Here is a 26555-nt window from a genome sequence, read left to right as displayed (position 1 = left end):
CTTTCGAAGCAATCATTGACTCAGTGGGTTTTGTCCAACATGTCTCCGGACCTACTCACTGCCAGAGTCATACTGTCGACCTAGTTTTGTCCCGTGGAATAAATACTGTGGGTCTTAATGTCTTTCCTCATAATCCTGGACTATCGGACCACCAATTTATTAAGTTTGCAATCACAACAAATAATCTGTTTAGACCCCAACCAAGAATCATCAAAAGCCGTGCAATAAATTTCCGGGCAACCCATAGATTTCTAGATGCCCTTCCAGACTCCCTCCACCTATTCAAAGACGTCGGAGTACAAAAGTCGGATAACCACCTAACTGAGAAACTAAATTTATCCTTGTGAAATACCCCAGATGCCGTCGCACCCCTAAAAACAAAAAACATTTGTCATAAGAAACTAGCTCTCTGGTATACAGAAAATACCCGAGCCCTGAAGCAAGCTTCCAGAAAATTGGAACGGAAATGGCGCTCCACCAAACTGGAAGTCTTCTGACGAGTTTGGAAAGACAGTACCGTACAATATCGAAGAACCCAAGCTTCTGCTCGATCATCCTATTTTTCCAGCTTAATTGAGGAGATTAAGAACAATCCTACATGTATTTTTGATACTGTCACAAACCTAACTAAAAAGCATTCCCCAAGAAAGGATGGCTTTCACTTCAGCAGTGTTAAATTAATTAACTTCTTTGACGAAAATATCATGATCACTAGAAAGCAAATTATGGACTCCTCTTTAAATCTGCGTATTTCTCCAAAGCTCGGTTGTCCTGAGTCTGCACAACACTACCAGGACCAGGGATCAAGGGAGAGTTTTTAAATCCAATATCTTTTGACACATTCATGAAAATAGTAATGGCTTCTAAACCTTCAAGCTGCATACTGGACCCTATTCCAACTAAACTAGTGAAAGTGTTATGCAGGTGAGTGAGGACCCAAAAGCGGTTTAACAAAAACAGAGTCCTTTAATGTCAAAACACAGGGAAGACATAGATCCTCTTCAGATGTATAGAATGGCAAAATAGACAACCCGCAGAGAGGGCGACAAATAAATCATAAAGTCCTTCTGAAATTTACAGAAGAGTCCCCTTCTTAGCAGCAGAGGAGAATAGCAGGGTTAGCGGCGACAGACTGCTGGTCTCTCTGGGTAGGCGCGGGTTGTAGAGGACAGAGGTACCTGATCACATGAACAGGCAGATTCCGACAGGACGAGACAAGGGTGAAGCAAACGAGACGATAGTTTGGTTCTGGAATGAGAAACGAGAATCTGACAAAGACAGAAGCAGGAACAGAGAGAGAAATAGAGACCTAATCAGAGGGAAAAAGGGAACAGGTGGGAAAAGGGTGAACGAGGTAGTTAGAGAAGATGAGGAACAGCTGGGGGAAGGAAAGGAAGAGAAGGTAACCTAATACGACCAGCAGGGGAGATGGAGTGAAGAGAAAGAACAGGAACAAGACATAATATGACAATACATGACAGAAAGAGCTGCTTTCTGTGCTTGGCCCTCCTATGTTGAACATAATAAACAGCTCCCTATCCACCGGATATGTACCAAACTCACAAAAAGTGGCAGGAATAAAGATTCTCTTGAAAAAGCCAAACCTTGAACCAGAAAATATTTTTTAAACTATCAGCCTATATCGAATCTCCCATTCCTCTCAAAAAAAAATTGAAAAAGTCCTCTGATTTGTCCTCTGACAAATCAACTGTGCGTTTTGGTGTTCCTCAAGGTTCTGTTTTAGGACCACTATTGTTTTCAATATATATTTTACCTCTTGGTGATGTCACTCAGAAACATAAATGTTAACTTTCACTGCTATGTGGATGATACACAGCTGTACATTTCGATAAAACGTGGTGAAGCCCCAAAATTACCCTCCCGAGAAGCCTGTGTCTCAGACATAAGGAAGTGGATGACGGCAAATGTTTTACTTTTAAACTCGAACAAAACAGAGATGCTAGTTCTAGGTCCCAAGAAAAAAGAGATCTTCTGTTGGATCTGACAATTAATCTTGATGGTTGTACAGTCGTCTAAAATAAAACTGTGAAGGATCTCTGCGTTACTCTGGACCCTGAACCCTCTTTTGATTAACATATCTAGACAATTTCAAGACTATTTCCATTTTCGTAACATTGCAAAAATCTGAAATTTTCTGTCCAGATATTATGCTGAAAAGTTAATCCATGCTTTTGTCACTTCTAGATTAGACTACTGCAATACTAAATCAACTTCAGTTAGTGCTAAACATGCCTGCTAGAATCTTGACTAGAACCAAAACATGTGATCAAATTACTCCAGTGCTAGCCTGGCTAGTACTGCTAGCCTGGCTTCCTGTTAAGGCTAGGGCTGATTTCAAGGTTTTAATGCTAACCTACAAAGCATTACATGGGCTTGCTCCTGCCTATCTCTCCGATTTGTTCCTGCCGTACATACCTACACGTATACTATGGTCACAAGAAGCAGGCCTCCTTACTGTCCCTAGAATTTTGAAGCAAACAGCTGGAGGCAGGGCATTCTCCTATAGAGCTCCATTTTTATGGAATGGTCTGCCTATCCATGTGAGAGACGCAGACTCGGTCTCAACCTTTAAGTCTTTACTGAAGACTCATCTCTTCAGTAGGTCCTATGATTGAGTGTAGTCTGGCCCATGGGTCTGAAGGTGAACTGAAAGGCACTGGAGCAATGAACCGCCCTTGCTGTCTCTACCTGGCCGATAGCCCTCTCCACCGGGATTCTCTGAGTTACTGGCTTACTGGTGCTCTTCTATCCCGTCCCTAGGAGAGGTGCGTCACTTGAGTGGGTTGAGTCTTCCTATTCGGGTTTGCGCCCCCTCGGGTTTGTGCCATAGAGAAGATCATCGTGGGCTATACTCAGCCTTGTCTCAGGGTAATAAGTTGGTGGTTTGAAGATATCCCTCTAGTGGTGTGGGGGCTGTGCTTTGGCAAAGTGGTTGGGGTAATATCCTGCCTGGTTGGCCCTGTCTGGGGTATCGTCAAATGGAGCCACAGTGTCTCCTGACTCCTCCTGTCTCAGCCTCCAGTATTTATGCTGCAATAGTTTATGTGTCAGGGGGCTATGGTCAGTCTGTTATATCTGGAGTATTTCTCCTGTCTTACCCGGTATCCTGTGTGAATTTAAGTATGCTCCCTCTTATTCTCTCTCTCCCTCTCCCTCCCGGAGGACCTGAGCCCTGGGACCATGCCTCAGGACTACCTGGCCTGATGACTCCTTGCTGTCCCCAGTCCACCTGGTCGTGCTTCTACTCCAGTTTCAACTGTTCAGCCTGTGGCTTTGGAACCCTAAAATGTTCACCGGACGTGCTACCCTGTCCCGGACCTGCTGTTTTCGACTCTCTCTCTCTACCGCACCTGCTGTCTCGAACTCTGAATGCTCGGCTATGAAAAGCCCACTGACATTTACTCCTGAGGTGCTGACCTGTTGCACCCTCTACAACCACTGTGATTATTTGACACTGCTGGTCATCTATGAATGTTTGAACATCTTGGCCATGTACTGTTACAATCGCCACCCGGCACAGCCAGAAGAGGACTGGCTACCCCTCAGAGCCTCGATCCTCTCTAGGTTTCTTCCTGGGTTCCTGCCTTTCTAGGGAGTTATTCCTAGCCAACGTGCTTCTACATCTGCATTGCTTGCTGTTTGGGGTTTTAGGCTGGGTTTCTGTATAGCATTTTGTGAGGCTGGAGATTACTCTGTCATGCTGGTTGAGTTCAAATAACAGACTGGAAGCTTCAAAAGGAGAGTGGTGCTTGGAATAATTGTTCTTCCTCTGTCAACCATGGTTACCTGCAAGGAAACACGTGCCATCATCATTGTGTTGCATAAAAAAAGGGCTTCACAGGCAAGGATATTGCTGCCAGTAAGATTGCACCTAAATCAACCATTTATCGGATCATCAAGAACTTCAAGGAGAGCGGTTCAATTGTTGTGAAGAAGGCTTCAGGGTGCCCAAGTCCAGCAAGTGCCAGGACCGTCTCCTAAAGTTGATTCAGCTGCGGGATCGTGGCACCACCAGTACAGAGCTTGCTCAGGAATTGCAGCAGGCAGGTGTGAGTGCATCTGCATGCACAGTGAGGCGAAGACTTTTGGAGGATGGCCTGGTGTCAAGAAGGGCAGCAACGAAGCCACTTCTCTCCAGGAAAAACATCAGGGACAGACTAATATTCTGCAAAAGGTACAGGGATTGGACTGGGGTAAAGTCATTTTCTCTGATGAATCACCTTTCCGATTGTTTGGGGCATCCGGAAAAAAGCTTGTCTGGAGAAGACAAGGTGAGCGCTATCATCAGTCCTGTGTCATGCCAACAGTAAAGCATCCTGAGACCATTCATGTGTTGGGTTGCTTCTCAGCCAAGGGAGTGGGCTCACTCACAATTTTGCCTAAGAATACAGCCATGAATAAAGAATCGTACCAACACATCCTCCGAGAGCAACTTCTCCCAACCATCCAGGAACAGTTTGGTGATGAACAATGCCTTTTCCAGCATGATGGACCACCTTGCCATAAGGCAAAAGTGATAACTAAGTGGCTCGGGGAACAAAACATCGATATTTTGGGTCCATGGCCAGGAAACTCCCCAGACCTTAATCCCATTGAGAACTTGTGGTCAATCCTCAAGAGGCGGGTGGACAAACAAAACCCCACAAATTCTGACAAACTCCAAGCATTGATTATGCAAGAATGGGCTGCCATCAGTCAGGATGTGGCCCAGAAGTGAATTGATAGCATGCCAGGGCGGATTGCAGAGGTCTTGAAAAAGAAGGGTCAACACTGCAAATATTGACTCTTTGCATCAACTTCATGTATTTGTCAATATTAGCCATTAACACTTATGAAATGCTTGTAATTGTACTTCAGTATTCCATAGTAGCATCTGACAAAAATAGCAAAAGACACTGAAGCAGCAAACTTTGTGAAAATGTATGTTTGTGTCATTCTCAAAACTTTTGGCCACGACTGTATTATAACAATATTTCCAATTGCCTATTTAAAAGCCTACCTGCATAATATAGTTCCTCCATGCCGTTAAGGGGCGCATTTCCGTCATAAATAAACGCTTTCGAAAAACCCGGCCTCTCAGCCATGTTGAGATGTCGCTCAGCGCTGAGAGAGCTGCAGCCCGCCATTGTGTAGATTCTAAGCTCTGTAGAGAGACCGGGGCACTTGGCTAACTCTCAAATAGACAATTCATATACCCTCCCACTTAAATTAAAAACGAATTAAAATACAAAAGGCTCCAGGGAGAAAGACATGTCAGCCAGCAGCCTTCTTGAACAGGTAAAGAGAGTCACTTTCTGAATATTTACGAGACCAAATTTCCATCGAGACGTAGCTAGTTAGGATAACGTTAGCTTGTTCCAGAGGCAGTGACTCTCTGTAGTGCAAGTAGGCCTGACCACCTGCTAAAGGACTGACTGGTGAATATACATTTCTTCATTTATTTTTCCCTTCCTCTCTTCTCATAAATCAAACCTTCATGAATCACCTGGACCCAATCCAGAGACCGAAAGGCCAAGGAAACAAAGGTAAGTCATCGTAACATTACTAGTTTGCTGGCTCTGTATGCGGATCTTTTTCGTGCGGTGTGTACGGAAACCCTCTTCTGCGTGGGCAAATGTGATGATGGCTCGCTAGCTAGCCAGATAGCAGGCCAGTATCACCAAAGTGCCAATTTCGCTTCTATAGTTGTTTGGACATGTGAACAAATTTCCGATACGTTGGTAGTACCTACTTAGCTAATCCTTTAGTTTAATTACATTTACTGTCAGTTGTGCGAATACACAATTTTGTATTTTGAGGAAATCCGTCAGCGCCAGCTTTAACGTTCGCTAGTTAGCCTGGCTAGCTTGGTAGTTAGATTTGTGCTACCTGACTGGGATTACGCTACATTTGCAAACTAGCTCGCTCTACATTTCTCAAGTCCGACAGCTAGTTAGTGGCTAACTTGAGTGTTGGTTAAATGCTAGCGACTACCTTAATTGGAACCTTTTTACGCAAACTAAACCGGTTGTTCCATGTACTTCCTTAACGCTAGCTGGCTAACCACGCGATTTAAAGGATTCTTTGCGAACATAAGCATGAATTGCCTGCCAATGACACGTCTCGAGCATGCTGCTTGGCTACTATCTTGACTATTTCCACCATAACCATTTAAGCTTAAACGTTTTAGTTCAATTTTGTGAGGCAACTTTGTTTACTAGCCAGGCCTGTTTTCCAGTTTGGCTATTCTTTTTCAGATTCTGCTCATGTCAGGACGAACTGACACGCGTCGGACACAAGTTAAAGTTATGTCATGACCCCCGAGCACTGGTGTTAAATACCAATCGATTGAGTTTGTTCGTCCAAAATTGCAGCTAGAAACAATATAAATATAGTACAGCAGCACCTCAACGCCTATTTCCATTCCCATTGGTGGCTGTCAAGATACTTATGCGACTGATTCACTGTAATAAACAGGCCGTTTCGCATGTAGCGATAGTTCTGCAGTTACGTTATTTTTTGGTAGATTTTATATCTAACATATACCGCAGCACATGATACAACCCGATGCCTATGGCCTAAAGTTGCTTGTTTTAAAGGTGGGACAGTAGTTATAGGTCTAGCCAGCATGAAAGATGACTGTTGTCCAACTCAACCAATCCAATGCTACCCATTTAAGTGCATTAAAACAGCTTATTGTGCAATTTGTGACAGTGAACTCAAGTTGTGCCATACTACAGATGTATTATTAAATGTAAGGACTTCCTGATTCGTATTGTCATCCTACTCACCACCAGCCACAAATATGTAGGCCTATGACTAGTTGTAACTATTTCCACCTCGTGCAAACAGATATATCCAGATGTCTTACATTGCTGCCTACTCTTTTCCAGTGCAAAACGGAGCTGTGACCCAAAAGGATACTTTGAATGATGAGTTTGAGCCTTACCTGAACACCCAGGCCAGACAGGTGAGTACCACTTCTATCAGCTTTACTAGGCCACACTCTGCTCCTAACGTTCTCCTGCTTAGGCTGCCTTATTCATAGCGTTTGTTCAAGTAACATTTTAAACCCGCCTCTGTTTTAATAGAAATTATCAGGATGATCAACAAGCTGTCTGACTCATAGATTACGATAGTAAACATGCAAAACAGGGATATTTTGCTGTATAGCTTTACAGTAAATTACTTTTATACTGTTGCAATTCATCATGTGTCCGATCCAGGGCATTTAGCTCACTCTTCTCTCCCGGTTTACTACGTAGTCCATTTGCTTTCCTAGAATTCCAATTCATAATTAAACTGTCGTTCATCTTGTCGTAACTGCCTCGGTTGGCATCCATCATTGGGTGCCCCTCAGTAGAGTGGGCACTTCCCAGAAAAGTGGGCCACAATGGAAATAATGGAGCCTGTATTCCTCCAGTCAAAGGAATGCTGCATCTTTTTGTTGTGTAGCAATGCCACTTTCTCTTCATAAAGCAGTTCACTGGTGTGAAAATGGCCAGTTGTCCTAGTCTAGGCGGTGACAGAGGCTGATGGAGATTCAGAAAAGGATGTAATGATTGAAATACAGTCAGCAGTCTAACTAGTGTTCTTCTCTTCCCAGAGCAATGCGTATACGGCCATGTCAGACTCCTACATGCCAAGTTACTACAGCCCTTCCATAGGATTCTCGTACTCCCTGAACGAGGCAGCATGGTCCACTGGCGGCGATCCCCCCATGCCTTACCTGGCCTCGTATGGACAGCTGAGCAACGGGGAGCACCACTTCCTGCCCGACGCCATGTTCAGCCAACCCGGCCCGCTGGGCAGCAATCCCTTCCTGGGCCAGCACGGCTTTAACTTCTTCCCCAGTGGCATCGATTTCTCGGCCTGGGGCAACAACAGCTCTCAGGGACAGTCCACGCAGAGCTCTGGCTACAGCAGCAGCTACGCCTACGCGCCCAGCTCGCTAGGGGGTGCCATGATTGACGGACAGTCCCCCTTCACCCAGAACGAGCCCCTCAACAAAGCCCCCGGCATGAACAGCTTGGACAGCTTGGCGGGGCTTAAGATTGGAGGGGGTGCTGGGGATATGGGGGTGCCCAAGGTCGTGGGCTCCGGGCTCCCCGGGGGACACCTAGGCCACAGCCAGGTGTCTGGTGGAGCTCCCAGCATGCCACTGCCCCCCATTGCCCCTGCCAAACCCGCATCCTGGGCAGACATTGCTGGCAAGCCTGCCAAGCCTCAGCCCAAGCTGAAAACCAAAGGGGGCATAGCGGGTACCAACCTTCCCCCTCCGCCCATCAAACACAACATGGACATCGGCACTTGGGACAACAAGGGGAACATGCCTAAAGCGTCCACCCCACAGCATGCGCCTATCCCCAGCAATGGGCAGCCACCCAACCAGGCCTCCCCTCAGCCCGGCACCATGGCCGGAGGGACCCCACAACTACAGCTCAGCAACGGGCAGTTGGTGGCACCTTTGGCCCAGCTTGGGCAGCACCAGTTCCCCGCGAACGGGCAGCAGGGCATGGGGGGTCAGCTGCAGCTCTCCCAGGGCCCCCCTCCCACCACTCAGCCCACCCGCTGGGTCCCTCCACGGAACCGCGCTAACGGCTTTGGGGATGGCGGGGTGGGACAGTCTCCCCCCAACTCTGATGTGGGCGGGGTGCAGGTACCTTCGGAGCCCCACCCGGTGCTGGAGAAACTGCGCCTGGTCAACAACTACAACCCCAAGGACTTTGACTGGAACCCCAAGCAGGGGCGTGTGTTCATCATCAAGAGCTACTCTGAAGACGACATCCACCGCTCCATCAAGTACAACATCTGGTGTAGCACAGAGCACGGCAATAAGCGGCTGGACGCCGCCTATCGCTCGCTGGGTGCTAAGGGCCCCCTCTACCTTCTCTTCAGCGTCAACGGCAGTGGCCACTTCTGCGGCGTGGCGGAGATGCGCTCACCCGTGGACTACAACACCTGCGCCGGTGTGTGGTCGCAGGACAAGTGGAAGGGGCGCTTTGATGTGCGCTGGATCTTTGTTAAGGACGTTCCCAACAGCCAGCTACGGCACATCCGCCTGGAGAACAATGAGAACAAGCCAGTGACCAACTCGCGGGACACGCAGGAGGTGCCCCTGGACAAGGCACGGCAGGTGCTGAAGATCATCGCTGGCTACAAGCACACCACCTCCATCTTCGACGACTTCTCCCACTACGAGAAGCGCCAGGAGGAGGAGGAGTGTGTGAAAAAGGTAACGGCCTACCCTCCACCCACCTGGGGAAATTAATAGGCCTATACCTGGGGTTGGGGGGATGGGGGCATGGGAAGCTGTGTGTGTGTGACGGTTCTGAGAGCATCTGGAGAACTAAAATTCTGTTGGGTGTTATGTTGATGTAGATCATCAATCATTATGTATGTGTTAATCTTACAATGTGCCATTCCAACAGAAAATGTAGATATGCCATGAACAAAATACAGTAAATTTGATTTATATATATATATATATATTCAATAAATGCTGACTAGTGTTGATCAGTAGTGTCGGTATTGAATGTATATACGTTTTTGTTGTGTTGGAAATGTTATTAGCAATTTATTACTTTTGCATAGGCATTTACAGTTGAAAATTCTGCCCTCTTTGAGATGGGGTTTGAAGTTATTTAGGAAATGCTTCAGATGCTTGGCTCACCAAACCAGTGCTCTAGCCCTGTAAGGCCACTATGTCCATATATACAATTTAAGAAGGGGGAGCAGAAAGGTTTTTGCAAGAATCAATTAAACCAAATGTATTAAACCTAAATGCCAGCAGTCTACCTTGTGCCCACCAAAATGCATTTTGTTGTTGACCTTCTCTAGAGACTCCCAAAATAATTAGAATATTAATTATGCTCAGTCTTATACAAAGGCTTCTATTCACATATGAAATGCATGTTTACATTGGCCCTTCAGTCTAAATGGCCATGGGATCCCAAGTGGCGCAGTGGTCTATGGAACTGCATCTCAGTGCAAGAGGCGCCACTACAGTCCCTGGTTCGAATCCAGGCTGTATCTCATCCGGCCGTGATTGGTAGTCCCATACGCCGGTGCACAATTGCTCCGGGGTAGGCCGTATATTGTAAATAAGATTTTGTTCTTAACTGACCTGCCCAGTTAAATAAAGGTTAAATTAAGAAAAATACATATAATGTATGTTCATTCTTTGTGGTGTTGAGCAAGCATTTGTTCCCAATCTACTAATGTTGATGACTTCCACTCACAGCAGTGCAACTTGTTTTGAAGATGATATATTGAAGGCCATGTTATCAAAAACTGTAAGTAGGATGGTGGCATATTCAAATCTTATCCTACAAGGTCTGGATTACTAGTAATTTATTGCCCCAACCTGGTGTCCCATATCTAAATCAGTCCCTGGTTAGAAGGGGGGAATGGAGGGGGAGCAATGGAACTGGCTTTGAGGTACAGATTTGAATTTGACGACCCTATAGGCTTGCACAGTTTCTGACACATTGCCAAGCTGTGTATATCATAATAGATTGTCAGAAAGGGGTACACTCTCTGTAGTACTGACCCTGTTTTTATAGTGACTACAGTGCTTGTTTGTCAGGTCTGAGATGCGGATGCGGCTTTCTTTACATCAAAACATAGGCCTAGTTATATTAGACAGTCCTGTCTGCTGTGGCAACAATATGTTGCTAATTTACATTCTACATTGTATGTTTCCTTCAAGTTTATTTTGCTGAAACACAAATCATGCTTCCTTACATGGTGCTCTCTAATAACATTTTATTTTTGAACTTGAGTTGTTGGTGTCCTTTCCCAGCAGTAACTTCACATTGCATGACTGAGGCTATGTGTGCAAAACTGTGTTATTTACTGCGGCAAGGAAACTGCTCTGCACCTGGGGGTGTTTCTCAGGGAAACCCCTGTAAATATTTGGAAAATACTATATTTACTAGTTGTCAAAGATCAATCTGTAACTGGTATTTTATCAATGAATTAACTATAGCTTCCACTTATCTAGAAAAACATGAGATGCGGGTTAATCATAGTTTTGTGGTTTACATATTGATCCAGATTGGTGATAACCATGGATTACTGACTGGTATTGATGGAATATCAACATGCACTTAGGTTCAGGCTTCAGAGTAGAGCTGAGAGTCATGTGCGCTAGGAAGGTGATATGCTGACAACTCAAATGATGAATGATCCTTGCTGTATAACGTAACAATGAAACAAAAGATTGTTTTGGAGAGCGATCACAGTTGACTCATTTTTCATCTATCCACTTTGATACCACAAAGTACATTTTTGTAAGTTCGTTAAGGTGATGCATGTATGCCTGAGGTCGATTGAGGCCTCACATCCTTTCTGTTTTGTTCCAAACTAAAGCCTGATGTTTTGTGTTACCAGGTGGAAGTCCAGGGAAGCGAGCCGTACCCCAGCAACCCAAACCCCAGCAGGAGTCATTACAGACTTCAGGTAACATGCCCTAGCGCTCCCACCTTCCCCTCGTTCTCTTGGACCAACCTTTTTGTATGGATTTATACTTCATTAGGCCAGGTAGCCTAGTGGTTAAGAGCATTGGGCCAGTAACCGAAAGGTTGCTGGTTTGAATCCCTAAGCTGACTAGGTGATGTCTGTGCCTTTGAGCAAGGCACTTAACTCTAATTGCTCCTGTAAGTTACTCTGGATAAGTGACTTATTGCTGATATTTCCACAGAGGTCAAAATAACACTCTGAAATTGTCATAATTATCATGTCTTTTCAGTTTAAGCTTTTTCAAAAGAACGCCTCCAATTTCAGCTTGTTCAGTTGGGATGGTGATTTTGGCCCACAACATTACTTCAATCGGATTATTCTGACCAATGACCAGTCATTTATTTGCGTACAGTGCCTTCGGAAAGTATTCAGACCATTGACTTCTCCCACATTTTATTTTATAGCCTCATTTTAAAATGGATTTAAAATAATAATTAGCCAACTACACAATACCCCATAATGTCCAGGCAAAAACTGTTTTTTAGCCAATTTATTACAAATAAAAACAACTTCAATACCTTGTTGACAGTGCCAGTCAGAGCAAAAACCAAGCCATGAGGTCAAAGGAATTGTCCGTAGAGCTCCGAGACAGGATTGTGTCGAGGCGCAGATCGGTGAAAGGGTACCAAAACATTTCTGCAGCATTGAAGGTCCCCAAGAACACAGTGGCCTCCATCATTCTTAAATGGAAGAAGATTGGATCCACAAAGACACTTACTAAAGCTGGCCGCATGGCCGAACTGTGTAATCGGGGGTGAACTGCTTTGGTCAGGGAAGTGACCGAGAACCCGATGGTCACTCTGACAGAGCTCCTCTGAGGAGATTTGAGAAACTTCCAGAAGGACCACCATCTCTGCAGCACTCCACCAATCAAGCCTTTATATGGTAGAGTGGCCAGACGGAAGCCACTCCTCAGTAAAATGCACATGACAGCCCGCTTGGAGTTTTCCAAAAGGCAACTAAAGGACTCTCAGACCATGAGAAACAAGATTCTCTGGTCTGATGAAGCCAAGATTGAACTCCTTGGCCTGAATGCCAAGTGTCACGTCTGGAGGAACCTGGCACCACCCCTATGGTGAATCGTGGTGGTGGCAGTATTATGCTGTGGGGATGTTTTTCAGCTGCAAGGACTGAGAGACTAGTCAAGATTGAGGTAAAGATGAACGGAGCAATGTACAGAGATCTTTGAAAACCTGCTTCAGAGCGCTCAGGACCTCAGACTGGGGGGCAAAGGTTCACCTTCCAAAAAGATGACGCAGGAGTGGCTTCGGGACAAGTCTTTGAGTGGCCCAGCCAGAGTCCGGACTTGAACATCTGTGGAGAAACCTGAAAATGGCTGTCCAGCAATGCTCCCCATCCAACCTGATAGAGCTTGAGAGGATCTGCAGAGGAAAATGGGAGAAACTCTACAAATACAGGTGTGCCATATTTGTAGCGTCATACCCAAGAATACTCAATGCTGCCAAAGGTTTTTCAAGTACTGAGTAAAGGGTCTGAATACTTATGTAAATGTGATATTTCTGTTTATTTTATAAATGATCAAATATTTCTAAACCTGTTATTGTATGTTGATTTGAGGTGGGGGGAGACTATAGTACATTATAAAAATGTGTCTAACGTAACATTAAGTTGAGCGGTCTGAATACGTACTCGGAAAGTATCGTGACTTGAAATGGATACATTTTCTGGGCACAAAATATATATATTTTGACATGACTAAGAACACTGGGAAATCAGCTCCAATTTGAAATTTTGGAAAAAGTATGCCCACGCATAACACGTGATCGTATACTAATTTAAGCAAGTTTGTCATTTGTATATTTTAGTCACATATTATATCGGTTTGGGCTTCTTGCTGTCCATTTGCAGCCTACAAATAATGTAATTGTTTTGGCACCCGACCATCCGTGCAAGAAAGATGGCCCGTGGCTGATCCTAGTTGATCCCTGCTCTGGAGTCTAGATGATCCTTTCTGCCAATCAGGGCTGTGTACATGAACATACTGAATATAAATGTAACCTGCAATAACTTCAATGATTTTACGGAGTTACAGTTCATAAAGGAAATCAGTCAGTTGAAATAAATTCATTAGTCCCTAATCTATGGATTTCGCATGACTGGGAATACAGTCATATCTGTATTCCCAGATACCTTGGTATCTGCTGTGACCACCATTTGTCTCATGCAGTGCGACATCTCCTTCGCATAGAGTTGATCAGGCTGTTAATTGTGGAATGTTGTCCCCCATGAATTTGCAGGATATTGGCGGGAACTGGATTATGCTGTCGTACACATCTATCCAGAGTATCCCAGACATGGTCAATGGGTGACATGTCTGAGTATGCAGGCCATGGATGAACTGTGACATTTTCAGCCCTGTTTTAGATCATTCAATTCTAGGTTAACCTGTCTAGGACTGGGGTTCCGCTAGCGATACATGTATGTTTTGTTCGGTAAAGTTCATATTTGTATCCCAAAATCTTATTTTACATTGGTGTGTTATGTTCAGTAGTTCCAAAGCATGCAGTGATATTGCAGAGCCACATGAATTCACAGAAATACTCATTATAAATGTTGATGAAAATTCAAGCGTTATGCATGGAACTTTTAGATGCACTTCTCCTTAATGCAACCGCTGTGTCAGATTTTTTTTTTTAACTTTACACAAAAAGCATAATCTGAAACGGCGCTCAGAGCCCAAACCAGCCAGAGAAATATCTGCCATGTTTGGTAGTCAACATTAGTCATAAATAGTATTATAAATATTCACTTACCTTTGATCTTCATCAGAATGCATTCCCAGGAATCGCAGTTCCACAATAAATGCTTGTTTTGTTCGATAATGTCCATAATTTATGTCCAAATAGCTTCTTTTGTTTGGGAGTTTGGTAAACAAATCCAAAAGCGTGTTCTGGTCCAGTCGGACAAAGTTCAAAAAGTTATATTACAGGTCGAAGAAACTTGTCAAACTAAGTATACAATGAATCTTTAGGATGTTTTTATCATAAATGTTCAATAATGGTCCAACCGGAGAATTCCATTGTCTGTAGAAAAGCAATGGAACGAGAGGTACCTCATGTGAAATGCATAACTGAGAACGAGGCTGCTGTTAGACCCCTTAGTCAAACAGCTCTCATCCGGCCCCCCTTCACAGGAGCAGCCTGAAACAACGTTCTAAAGACGGTTGACATCTAGTGGAAGCCTTAAGAAGTGCAAAATAACCCATATCCCACTGTGAATTCGATAGGGGCTGAGTTGAACTACAAGAACTACCAGATTTTCCACTTCCTGTTTGGATTTTTTTCTCAGGTTTTTGCCTGCCATATGAGTTCTGTTATACTCAGACATCATTCAAACAGTTTTAGAAACTTCAGTGTTTTCTATCCAATACTACTAATAATATGCATATATTAGCATCTTGGACTGAGTAGGAGGCAGTTCACTCTGGGCATGCTATTCATCCAAAAGTGAAAATGCTACCCCATATCCCAAAAGTTAATGGCTCTGGTAGTCATTCCTACAGTCAGCATGCCAATTGCACACTCACTCGAATTGAGACATCTGTAGCATTATGACACAACTGCACATTTTGGAGTAGCCTTTTATTGTCCTCGGCACAAGGTGACAAGGTGCACCAGTGTAATGATCATACGGTTTAAGAATTAGGCCCCTTTTTTCCCAATTTTTTTTCACCTAAAATGACATATCCAAATCTAACTGCCTGAACAAGGATATGCATATTCTTGATTCCATTTGAAAGGAAACACTGAAGTTTGGAAATGTGAAATTAATGTAGCAAACTTTTGTTTTGGTTCAGTCTTTGAAATGCAAGAGAGGCCATAATGTGCTATTCCAGGTTAGGTGCTATTTAGATTTTGGCCACTAGATGGCAGCAGTGTATGTGCAGTTGAAGACTGATTCAAAATGTTGTATCAAGACTGCCCAAATGTGCCTAATTGGTTTATTCATACATTTTCAAGTTCATAACTGCACTCTCCTCATACACATATGTCTATGTCCTGGGAAATGTTCTTGTTACTTACAACCTCTGGCTAATGTGATTAGCATATGTTAGCTCAACCATGCCGCGGGTGGGAGGGGGGGGGACTCCAATCCTGTTGAGGGTAATCAGCTTCCTGATATGCCACACCTGTCAATTGGATTGATTTACTTGGCAAAGAATTGCTCACTAACAGCGACGTAAACAAATTTGTGCAGAACATTTCAGCAATAAGGGTTTGGTGCATATTGAAAGTTTCTTTAATCTTTTATTTCAGCTCATGAAACATGGGACCAACACTTTACATGTTGTGTTTATTTTTGTTCAGTGTACCTATTTTCTTTGCTAATGTATAAAAATGAGCTGCCAAACCCGCTTTGGTTAACTCTGAGGTCCCTCTGTTTGTGTCCAATTTAGGGAAATCCTCCTTTTAATTTTTAGTGCCGTCCACTGTCGGAATAACCTACAAAATTCCTTGCATCTTGATTCCCTGGTGTTGCTAGGGCAGTTTTTAGGACTCTGGTGTTAACTCAAATCCTCAATGAATTCATTCTTGATTGTAGTGGATTTGTTGAGGTTGTGCTTTGTTTAATTTGTATTTTATTTGTTAATTTTTCACCCGGTTTGTGGATATGTTTACTTGGTCTCATTCCCAATGGTGCCCCATGGTCTCAATTGGGCTCCCCTGAATAAAAATAAGTTTTATATATTTAAAGAAACATTTCACTATACACTGCAGAGATTTTGGTGCATGCCAGAATTAGTAACTTTACGGACATGTCAGTGGCATTTTGCTCTGGGGAACAAGTGGAGAGTAAAACCCAGCCTAACAGTCCTGCTACTTTGGATGTAACTTTTTGTAGTGTGAGACACTCATTCCAATGACAATTCCGTGTTTTATTTTCAAGAATTCAGTGTGTGGATAACGCCTGCTCATGCTGGCAAAAACTACACTTCCAGTCTAGCATCTAAAAACCTGTTTTCCTGCTGCCCTGTTAGACAGCCACCTTTGTTTTGAAATCAGAGGATATTTCATCAAGTTAAATTTCCTTTCTCTCAAGTGATCAAAATGCAGATGTACTTTGACATTTTATGCTCAATGTGCTCTTTACTGAATGAGGACAAATGGTCCATGTCTTGCCGTGGATGATTATTGCAAATGTCTGAAAAGGTGATCAGAACTGAATGTTGTAGGCAATACACATCCTATTTGTGTAGAACTACTTGGTGGGACCTGGTGGTAGGGAGATGCTTGGCACCAACAGACATTTGGCTTGCTTTTAAACTTAAAGATTGACAAACTCCCCTCTCTTAAAGCCATTGATGGAGTATAATAATTATGCCCACAGGTTACATTAAAATTGGATCTACAACATTCTGAAAAGCCCTAAATCTCTGAAGTGTATGTTTTGATGTGAGTCCCCAAACTGACCTCTTCTTGTTTTCTCTTTGTGTCCCACAGGAGCGCCAAGGACGTGTCAAGTAACAGTTACTGCTTTGGGCAAAAGACTGTAATAGCCCCCACTTTCCACCCCATCTCACATTCAGATCTTTCAAGAAATGCAAAATGGAGGGGGAAATTAACCAAGGACAAAAAAAATCGACTAAATGAAGACATTCTTGATTTCTTTTTACTTTAAAAGACTTACTTCGAACTTGTAGTAAAAGAAAAAGAAATGATTATTCATAGGACTACAACATAATGCATAGCATCCTTAGGTGAATCTATTTTGCCCCACCCAACCCCATTCCACTACATATGCTTTTTTCTCTGGTATGCTTTTTAAAAATAAAAAAAACTTTATTTTTTATTTTTTTAACAATGATCATCTGTTCTTACAGTCCGAGAGCAAGTCTATTTCTTCTTACGCAAAATTCTAGTGGAAATGTTTAGTGTCGGCTATTAGTGCCCAAAAGTCAAGGCGGGCCTTTTGTTTAATTTCTTTGTAAACCCCTCCATCCTGTGGAAGATTAATGGATCCAATCAGGACGCAGACGGGGTCTCTTCAGTGGATATTTGTCGTTGTGGGTACTGTCATCTCACCCTGCAAGGAGTTTGTTTCCAATGCTTCTGTCATAAAGGAGAACTGAAATGGATGTTTGAGATTACCCTGTTTTTGGGGGGGGGGGTGGTAAGGTTTGGGGGAATTGAAAGTAAAAACATTATTACGTTTAGAACCTTGGTCATTGTATAATTATTTTATAGTGTACAATTGTACAAAATGGGCCCTGTTTCCAGTCCTCTTTCTGGACCTGTTCAGTAATGTTGCTTTTCTCTTGCCATTTTTGTTTCTTCCTCCCCTTTTGTTTTCTTAAAGACCGCGCTGACACTGGCCTCGCCCTGACTCTTTCTATTAATCAGTTCAAAGTAATAAATGTGGTATACTCAGCAAGAACATGTGCGTTCCCCTCGTTTGACTGTAAGCACTTGTCATGCTATGTGCTTCCTTTTTCTGTATTTAAGGGAAAATGAATGTTTTATTACTTGGTAATTAAGCCCTATACCCTCGCACTTAATTCTACCCCAAACACCCCTCTTGCACCACTAACCACCTTTATCCCATCCACAATGTCCCCCCTTCTCTTTCCCCTCCCCTGCTGGCTGCTTAACCATACATAACACCACCACTATCCTTGCAGAATGTCAATGTTGGTGGGAAAAAAATAAGGTCCTCTTTCAAAAACGACTGGCTTTTATCTGTGGCATAATAAAGATGCTCCACAAAAGTCCAGCTTGCTATTTTCTCTTCTTGAAACTAAGCTATGGGGGTTTCGGTAAGGACAGCATTCATGCATTAGGCCAGTAGACTCTTGAGTGGTATCTGTAGGTGTTTTCTATGTGCTGCTGTTGTCATACTTGTGATCTTGTCATTGTGTTCAACTCTGCATCTGTAACTACTACAACTCAGGTCACTGTCAAGTATGTAACTGGAGGCATTGGTGTGAATTTCAGCCTACATTTTGGGTATTTCAGTCAAGGGCGATTTGGATTTTGTAATTGGCCTATTTTATGATGCCGTCTTGTTGTTGAATATGTTAGCAAAACAACCGGTGTATAGCATTAGCACAGACATGAGAAACATGCTTTCCGTATCTTGAATTCCCTTAAGCGCAGGGTCACTCGGTAGGACTTTGTTTAGGATCATCAGTATGCTACATTTAACTCAGCACTCACATTATTGCCCTTGAAATTAGATCTCATTTAGCCATAATTATAGTACTTCAAACACTGACGATAAATCAGTCTTACCTTGACGGTATCACTGATCTGTCAGATTTAACCTGTAAAACATTGGCCTGCTTGAAGTCTTGCTTATCAAAACATGTTAGATCAATGATTACCATACTCAAATGATGTAAAAAGTATTCTGACAGTGTTAAAGACCCATATCTCGGTTCAAAAAGGGTAAAGACCAAGTGCTCTCCGACCTATGTGTTAGATCAGGGGTGTCAAACTCATTCCACGGCTGGCCGGGTGTCTGGGTTTTTCGTTTTTTCCCCTTCAGTTAAGACCTAGGCAACCAAGTGGGGGGAGTTCCTTACTAATTAGTGACCTTTAATTCATCCATCAAGGACAAGGGTGGAGTGAAAACCCACAAATACCCAGCCCTCTGTGGAATGAATTTGACATGTTAGATAATTTTTCTGTTGTGGAAAAAACAACTGCAAAGTACCTCCAGTGTAGTAATCTTCCTTCCATAGGTTTTGCATACCAATAATTATTTTTGATATATATTTTGTCTATTGTCACTAAATGTATTCTCAATGCGAGTCCCATCATGTAGGTGTCCTCAACACATACTGGTGATGAATCTGAAAATCAAGACTCCTCTTTGTCAGAGGAGCGATACCTCACCGACCCATCCATTCAGCTCACGGGTCGGATTATGCTTCTAGCCTTTAACACTTCCTGATGTACCTATTTAGCAGCCCAGTTCAGATCTGTTGCCCAATTATTGGTCAAATAACTTGTCATAAGATCTGAATTGGAAGGGGTCCGTAACCACGGCCTTTGTGTGCATTGTTTATGTTAAAAGAAAATTGGGTACAAGAGCATATTCTCTAGCCTCGCAAATCGTCTGATCTCATGAGTTTACGTGGATGGTTCGCCACCACGGAATCATAGCGCAGTAGTGCCGTGTTCACGTAATGTTTGAAACGGACATTTCCGACTTGCTAACCTGGGTGGAAGAGTCAAATCCAGAGTTTCCCACTTGGGAGGTACCAGAATCAACCAATAGGAAGCTCTACGCAAATAACTTTGGTTCATTTTAACTCCGCGGTCCCGAGTTATCCAACATGTGAACGCGGCAGGATAATACGTTAGGAAAGTGGTACTTCTTGATTTTTTTGTGTAGGCTAAGAATGGGAGCACGTTCAAACAAATCAGTTTTGTCAGGTCGGTGACTCGTTGGTCACCGCCTTTAAAAGTGTGGTGCATTATGGGGATAACATTTGTCTGATGTGCCTACATGTCTACTGCATGAACTTAAAAAAATAAAAAGTGATTGAACGAGCTACTGCGGTCGCAGCGAGCATGACCAGAATGACACAACGATGAACCACCAAACCACACTCCATTTCTGTTCGAAAATTGAGAAAGAGGACCGTTTTTACTCATACATCTACACATACAATTTCAGTTTGTGAAGGTTTGATTAAGGGGGTTAGAGAGATGTTTATTTCAACATTATAAAGAAAACTTGTATAAACAATGGCAACACTGTCATGATGGTCCTTGCTGTTGGATAATGACGACTTTTGGCTGTCGCAGATGCACCTCCCCCGACTTTACTCCTCGACTTTCGTCTATAGTCGGTTGCTTTAGCATTACCACTCAAATGTGCCCTGGGCTTCAAATCATAGGCAAAATTGTCACGGGATGTGGGGACATGTGAATATTTAGAACAGGTCTGGGGCCCCCCAGATAGCATACGAACATGTCATAAGCATTGGCAAAATGTGTAGAATTGCAGGAAATTAGCTTTAACGATTGACTTTGGGCACAGAAAACAGTCCTCTTTCTCAATTTTCAAACAGAAATGGGGTGTGGTTTGGTGGTTCATCGATGTGTCACTCTGGTCATGCGTGCCAAGACCAAAGTAGCTAGACTCATTCCTCTCATTCCTCTCTCCCCCGCTACTCTCTCCTCTTCCATCCTATCATCTCTTCCCTCTGCTCAAACCTTCTCCAACCTATCTCCTGATTCTGCCTCCTCAACCCTCCTCTCCTCCCTTTCTGCATCCTTTGACTCTCTATGTCCCCTATCCTCCAGGCCGGCTCGGTCCTCCCCTCCCGCTCCGTGGCTCGACGACTCATTGCGAGCTCACAGAACAGGGCTCCGGGCAGCCGAGCGGAAATGGAGGAAAACTCGCCTCCCTGCGGACCTGGCATCCTTTCACTCCCTCCTCTCTACATTTTCCTCCTCTCTGTCTCTGCTGCTAAAGCCACTTTCTACCACTCTAAATTCCAAGCATCTGCCTCTAACCCTAGGAAGCTCTTTGCCACCTTCTCCTCCCTCTTGAATCCTCCCCCCCTCTCTGCAGATGACTTTGTCAACCATTTTGAAAAGAAGGTCGACGACATCCGATCCTCGTTTGCTAAGTCAAACGACACCGCTGGTTCTGCTCACACTGCCCTACCCTGTGCTCTGACCTCTTTCTCCCTCTCTCTCCAGATGACATCTCGCGTCTTGTGACGGCCGGCCGCCCAACAACCTGCCCGCTTGACCCTATCCCCTCCTCTCTTCTCCAGACCATCTCCGGTGACCTTCTCCCTTACCTCACCTCGCTCATCAACTCATCCCTGACCGCTGGCTACGTCCCTCCCGTCTTCAAGAGAGCGAGAGTTGCACCCCTTCTGAAAAAACCTACACTCGATCCCTCCGATGTCAACAACTACAGACCAGTATCCCTTCTTTCTTTTCTCTCCAAAACTCTTGAACGTGCCGTCCTTGGCCAGCTCTCCCGCTATCTCTCTCAGAATGACCTTCTTGATCCAAATCAGTCAGGTTTCAAGACTAGTCATTCAACTGAGACTGCTCTTCTCTGTATCACGGAGGCACTCCGCACTGCTAAAGCTAACTCTCTCTCCTCTGCTCTCATCCTTCTAGACCTATCGGCTGCCTTCGATACTGTGAACCATCAGATCCTCCTCTCCACCCTCTCCGAGTTGGGCATCTCCGGCGCGGCCCATGCTTGATTGCGTCCTACCTGACAGGTCGCTCCTACCAGGTGGCGTGGCGAGAATCTGTCTCCTCACCACGCGCTCTCACCACTGGTGTCCCCCAGGGCTCTGTTCTAGGCCCTCTCCTATTCTCGCTATACACCAAGTCACTTGGCTCTGTCATAACCTCACATGGTCTCTCCTATCATTGCTATGCAGACGACACACAATTAATCTTCTCCTTTCCCCCTCTGATGACCAGGTGGCGAATCGCATCTCTGCATGTCTGGCAGACATATCAGTGTGGATGACGGATCACCACCTCAAGCTGAACCTCGGCAAGACGGAGCTGCTCTTCCTCCCGGGAAGGACTGCCCGTTCCATGATCTCGCCATCACGGTTGACAACTCCATCGTGTCCTCCTCCCAGAGCGCTAAGAACCTTGGCGTGATCCTGGACAACACCCTGTCGTTCTCAACTAACATCAAGGCGGTGGCCCGTTCCTGTAGGTTCATGCTCTACAACATCCGCAGAGTACGACCCTGCCTCACACAGGAAGCGGCGCAGGTCCTAATCCAGGCACTTGTCATCTCCCGTCTGGATTACTGCAACTCGCTGTTGGCTGGGCTCCCTGCCTGTGCCATTAAACCCCTACAACTCATCCAGAACGCCGCAGCCCGTCTGGTGTTCAACCTTCCCAAGTTCTCTCACGTCACCCCGCTCCTCCGCTCTCCACTGGCTTCCAGTTGAAGCTCGCATCCGCTACAAGACCATGGTGCTTGCCTACGGAGCTGTGAGGGGAACGGCACCTCAGTACCTCCAGGCTCTGATCAGGCCCTACACCCAAACAAGGGCACTGCGTTCATCCACCTCTGGCCTGCTCGCCTCCCTACCACTGAGGAAGTACAGTTCCCGCTCAGCCCAGTCAAAACTGTTCGCCGCTCTGGCCCCCCAATGGTGGAACAAACTCCCTCACGACGCCAGGACAGCGGAGTCAATCACCACCTTCCGGAGACACCTGAAACCACACCTCTTTAAGGAATACCTAGGATAGGATAAAGTAATCCTTCTCACCCCCCCTTAAAAGACCTAGATGCACTATTGTAAAGTGGCTGTTCCACTGGATGTCATAAGGTGAAAGCACCAATTTGTAAGTCGCTCTGGATAAGAGCGTCTGCTAAATGACTTAAATGTAAATGTAAATGTATAGTGGTCAGATGGAAGCCACTCCTCAGCAAAAGGCACATGACACAGCCCACTTGGAGTTTGCCAAAAGGCACCTAAAGTGCTCTCAGACCATGAGGAACAAGATTCTCTGGTCTGATGAAACCAAGATTGAACTCTTTGGCCTGAATGCCAAGCGTCACGTCTGGAGGAAACCTGGCACAATCCCTATGTTGAAGCATGGTGGTGGCAGCATTATGCTATGGGGATGTTTTTCAGCGGCAGAGACTGGAAGACCACTCAGGATCGAGGGAAAATGAACGTAGCAAAGTACAGAGACGTCCTTGATGAAAACCTCAGGAAATCAGACTGGGGCGAAGGTTCACCTTCCAACAGGACAACAACCCTTAGCACACAGCCAAGACAACGCAGGAAGGGGGAGGTATCTGAATGTCCTTGAGTGGGCCAGCCAGAGTCCAATTGAACATCTCTGGAGAGACCTGAAAATAGCTGTGCAGCGACGCTTCCAATCCAACCTGACATAGCTTGAGAGGATCTGTAGAGGAGAATGGGAGAAACTCCCCAAATATAGATGTACCAAGAAATCAATTCAATCCATTTTGATTTCAGGCTGTATCAACAAAATGTGGTATAATTCAAGTGGTATGAAAACTTTCTGAAGGCTCGGTATACACACTATAAATACAAAAGTATGTGGACTCCCCTTCAAATTTGTGGATTTGGCTATTTCAGACACACCCGTTGCTGACAGGTGTATAAAATATAAAATCGAGCACACAAGACATGCAATCTCCATATACTAACAATGGCAGGAGAATTGCCTTACTGAACATCTCAGTGACTTTCAACATGGCACCGTAGTAGGATGCCACCTTTCCAACAAGTCAGTCCATCAAATTTCTGCCCTGCTAGAGCTGCCCCGTTCAACTTTAAGTGCTGTTATTGTGAAGTGGAAATGTCTAGGAGCAACAACGGCTGTGGTAGGCCACAGAAGCTCACAGAACAGGACCCCCGAGTGCTGAAGCACGTAGCGAGTAAAAAACGTCTGTCCTTGGTTGCAACACTCACTACCAAGTTCCAAACTGCCTCTGGAAGCAATGTCAGCACAAGAACTGTTCGTCGGGAGCTTCATGAATTGGGTTTCCGTGGCCGAGCAGCAGCCTAAGATCACCATGCGCAATGCCAAGCCTCAGCTGGAGTGGCGGGGCGGCAGGGTAGCCTAGTGGTTAGAGCTTTGGACTAGTAACCGGAAGGTTACAAGTTCAAACCCCCGAGCTGACAAGGTACAAATCTGTTGTTCTGCCCCTGAACAGGCAGTTAACCCACTGTTCCTAGGCCGTCATTGAAAATAAGAATTTGTTCTTAACTGACTTGCCTAGTTAAATAAAGGTAGAATTTAAAAAAATGCTCTTCGCCATTGGACTCTGGAGCAGTGAAAATGCGTTCTCTGGAGTGATGAATCACGCTACACCATCTGTCAGTCCGACAAACAAATCTAGGTTTGGCGTATGCCAGGAGAACGCTACCTGCTCCAATGCATTGTGCCAACTGCAAAGTTTAGTGGAGGAATGTTCGAATGTTTTGGAATGTTCGATGAGCAGGTGTCCACATACTCTTGGTGCTGTAGTGAATCTTATATGACTGGAGTTTTATGAATTATATTATATAAGCTTGAAGCCCATTGAAAAATCGTACGGAACTTGCAACAGGAAGTAGGAAGTACTTTCATGATGTATTACCAAAGACAGCACAGTATGAACATAGGCAGTAACTGCTTCTCTAATAGAAATTGATCCGTGCTACCCGGGACCCTTGGGATGTCTCTACCTCATTGAAGTTGACATTTAAAATGGTTGTGGTAAGAGTTGGGGTTGGGTAAGGTTTATAGTTATGGTTAAGGTAAGGTTAGGGTTTAGGGTAGGGAAGTCCCAAGGATTCCGGATAGCACTGACCGGTAGAAATCCCCGACCACACTTGTATGCGATGTCTTTATTTATATATTTTTCTTATTTAAAATAGTTTTTATTTATTTATTTATTTAAAGGTATATATATAATTTTTCTTTTGCAGACTTGTAGGCTATGTCATGGCGATGTTGGCTAGCTAAACTTATGCGCAGAAATGTCATCAGATCAAATGATCGTCTCACACTGAACTACGCATGTGTTACAGCTTTCTTCCGTTGAAGGAGAGTCGGACCAAAATGCAGCGTGGTTAGTTCGATACATCTTTAATAAAGAAAAAAACACGAACAATACAAAAACAACAAACGGAAATGTGAAAACCTATACAGCCTATCTGGTGACAACTAACACAGAGACAGGAACAATCACCCACCAAATACTCAAAGAATATGGCTGCCTAAATATGGTTACCAATCAGAGACAACGATAATCACCTGACTCTGATTGAGAACCGCCTCAGGCAGCCATAGACTATGCTAGATACCCCACAAAACCCCAAGACAAAAACGTACCACAAAAACCCATGTCACACCCTGGCCTGACCAAATAAATGAAGACAAACATACTATACTTCGACCAGGGCGTTACAGCATGTGCAGGCCATCAAATCAAAGGCATTCCTCAGATATAAAGTCGTTTTTTGACGAAAATTAATATGTGTCAGTTTGTCACTTTGACAGCCACTGAATACAAACACACACGTTTGCGCAAGGCCCACGTTGAAGATCGTAAGAAGTATTATATGAAGTGGTACCAGCAGATGTGTTGTAACACTTTTTGCTTGATGCTATATTTGAGACAAGCTACTGATATTGTTGCAGTGAACAACAGACTTGTTATGTATGTCATGTACTGTTAAAATTGTGTTGATAAATGTTATAACCTTGTAATTATATTATTCCACTGAGCGTATATACTACTTATCCTGATTTATAATGCTATTTACTTTCCTCATGAGAATGGAGACAGACTATACCATATAGACATACTGACAAGCTGAATGTGCTTTGTACACTAAGTTATACCAGCTCCAGTAAAGAGATCAGAGACTCGGATGACTTCTACATCTTTACTAAACAACATAACACAATTAACACAGCAGACATGGTTTGACCACTTCTCAAAAAGGGCTTCACTCCTGCTCCTCAAAAGAGGCAAAGACAGTCATTTTCTTGTTGTCAACTGCCTCCTCATCTACAAATACAGTACTCAACAAGTCATCACAACTATTATATCTTGCCGTGCATCAAGCCTTCAGCATTACACACAGTAGACTACATACCCAGTTCACAGCTCCCAGTTCGCCGGGCATTTTGTTTTTGGGTGACCTTGAAGGAGACGGGAAGGGTTCGGGTTAAACGCGGTTGACTCCGCCCACATTGACCCCTGGCTGTCCCGAACTGCACGCTGCAGTCAGTGGCTTCTCATTTGGCACAGGGGCCTGCCATCATTCACTTTGAACTAGACTGTGTGTTTACAGGCAGTTGCAACAGCGCAACTTTAGATCATTAGAACGCATTCGCCAAAAGCCACAAAATACACCTGAATGGAATTCTGCACTTATGTAAACAAAACGGCAGTCCTCTTACATTTGGGGATTGGTCTATTGGTCAAACAACCATGAAAATATAGGCTCTCTCTCCCTCAGGTATGCACATAAACAAGATCAACAACTAATGCTAGCCAGAGCACGATGAGCTAAAGTCTAACGAAGGAAC

At 44.3% G+C, this 26555-nt stretch overlaps 1 protein-coding gene across 1 annotated transcript; it reads left to right on the top strand.

Moving 5' to 3' along the window:
* The first annotated feature begins 5098 nt into the window (after positions 1 to 5098).
* On the top strand, positions 5099 to 17919 carry LOC115138288 (YTH domain-containing family protein 2-like). The gene is made up of 6 exons (XM_029674985.2): positions 5099 to 5298; positions 5522 to 5546; positions 6894 to 6970; positions 7607 to 9235; positions 11395 to 11463; positions 16986 to 17919. Exons 1-6 carry the CDS (start codon positions 5272 to 5274, stop codon positions 17007 to 17009), a joined length of 1851 nt encoding a protein of 616 aa, XP_029530845.2. The 5' UTR covers positions 5099 to 5271; the 3' UTR covers positions 17010 to 17919.
* Positions 17920 to 26555: the final 8636 nt, after the last annotated feature.

This window comes from Oncorhynchus nerka, linkage group LG12 (assembly GCF_034236695.1).
Source record: "Oncorhynchus nerka isolate Pitt River linkage group LG12, Oner_Uvic_2.0, whole genome shotgun sequence".
In the NCBI taxonomy this organism is placed as follows: Eukaryota; Metazoa; Chordata; class Actinopteri; order Salmoniformes; family Salmonidae; genus Oncorhynchus; species Oncorhynchus nerka.
This window is presented reverse-complemented; position numbering and strand designations above follow the sequence as displayed.

What these genes read in the sequence shown, in the direction of transcription:
- LOC115138288 (XM_029674985.2), top strand. Translation starts at nt 5,272, where the DNA reads ATGTCAGCCAGCAGCCTTCTTGAACAG. An exon ending in CCAGCAGCCTTCTTGAACAG is followed by an intron (nt 5,299 to 5,521) that starts GTAAAGAGAGTC and finishes GACCCAATCCAG; the next exon opens with AGACCGAAAGGCCAAGGAAA. An exon ending in GGAGTCATTACAGACTTCAG is followed by an intron (nt 11,464 to 16,985) that starts GTAACATGCCCT and finishes TGTGTCCCACAG; the next exon opens with GAGCGCCAAGGACGTGTCAA.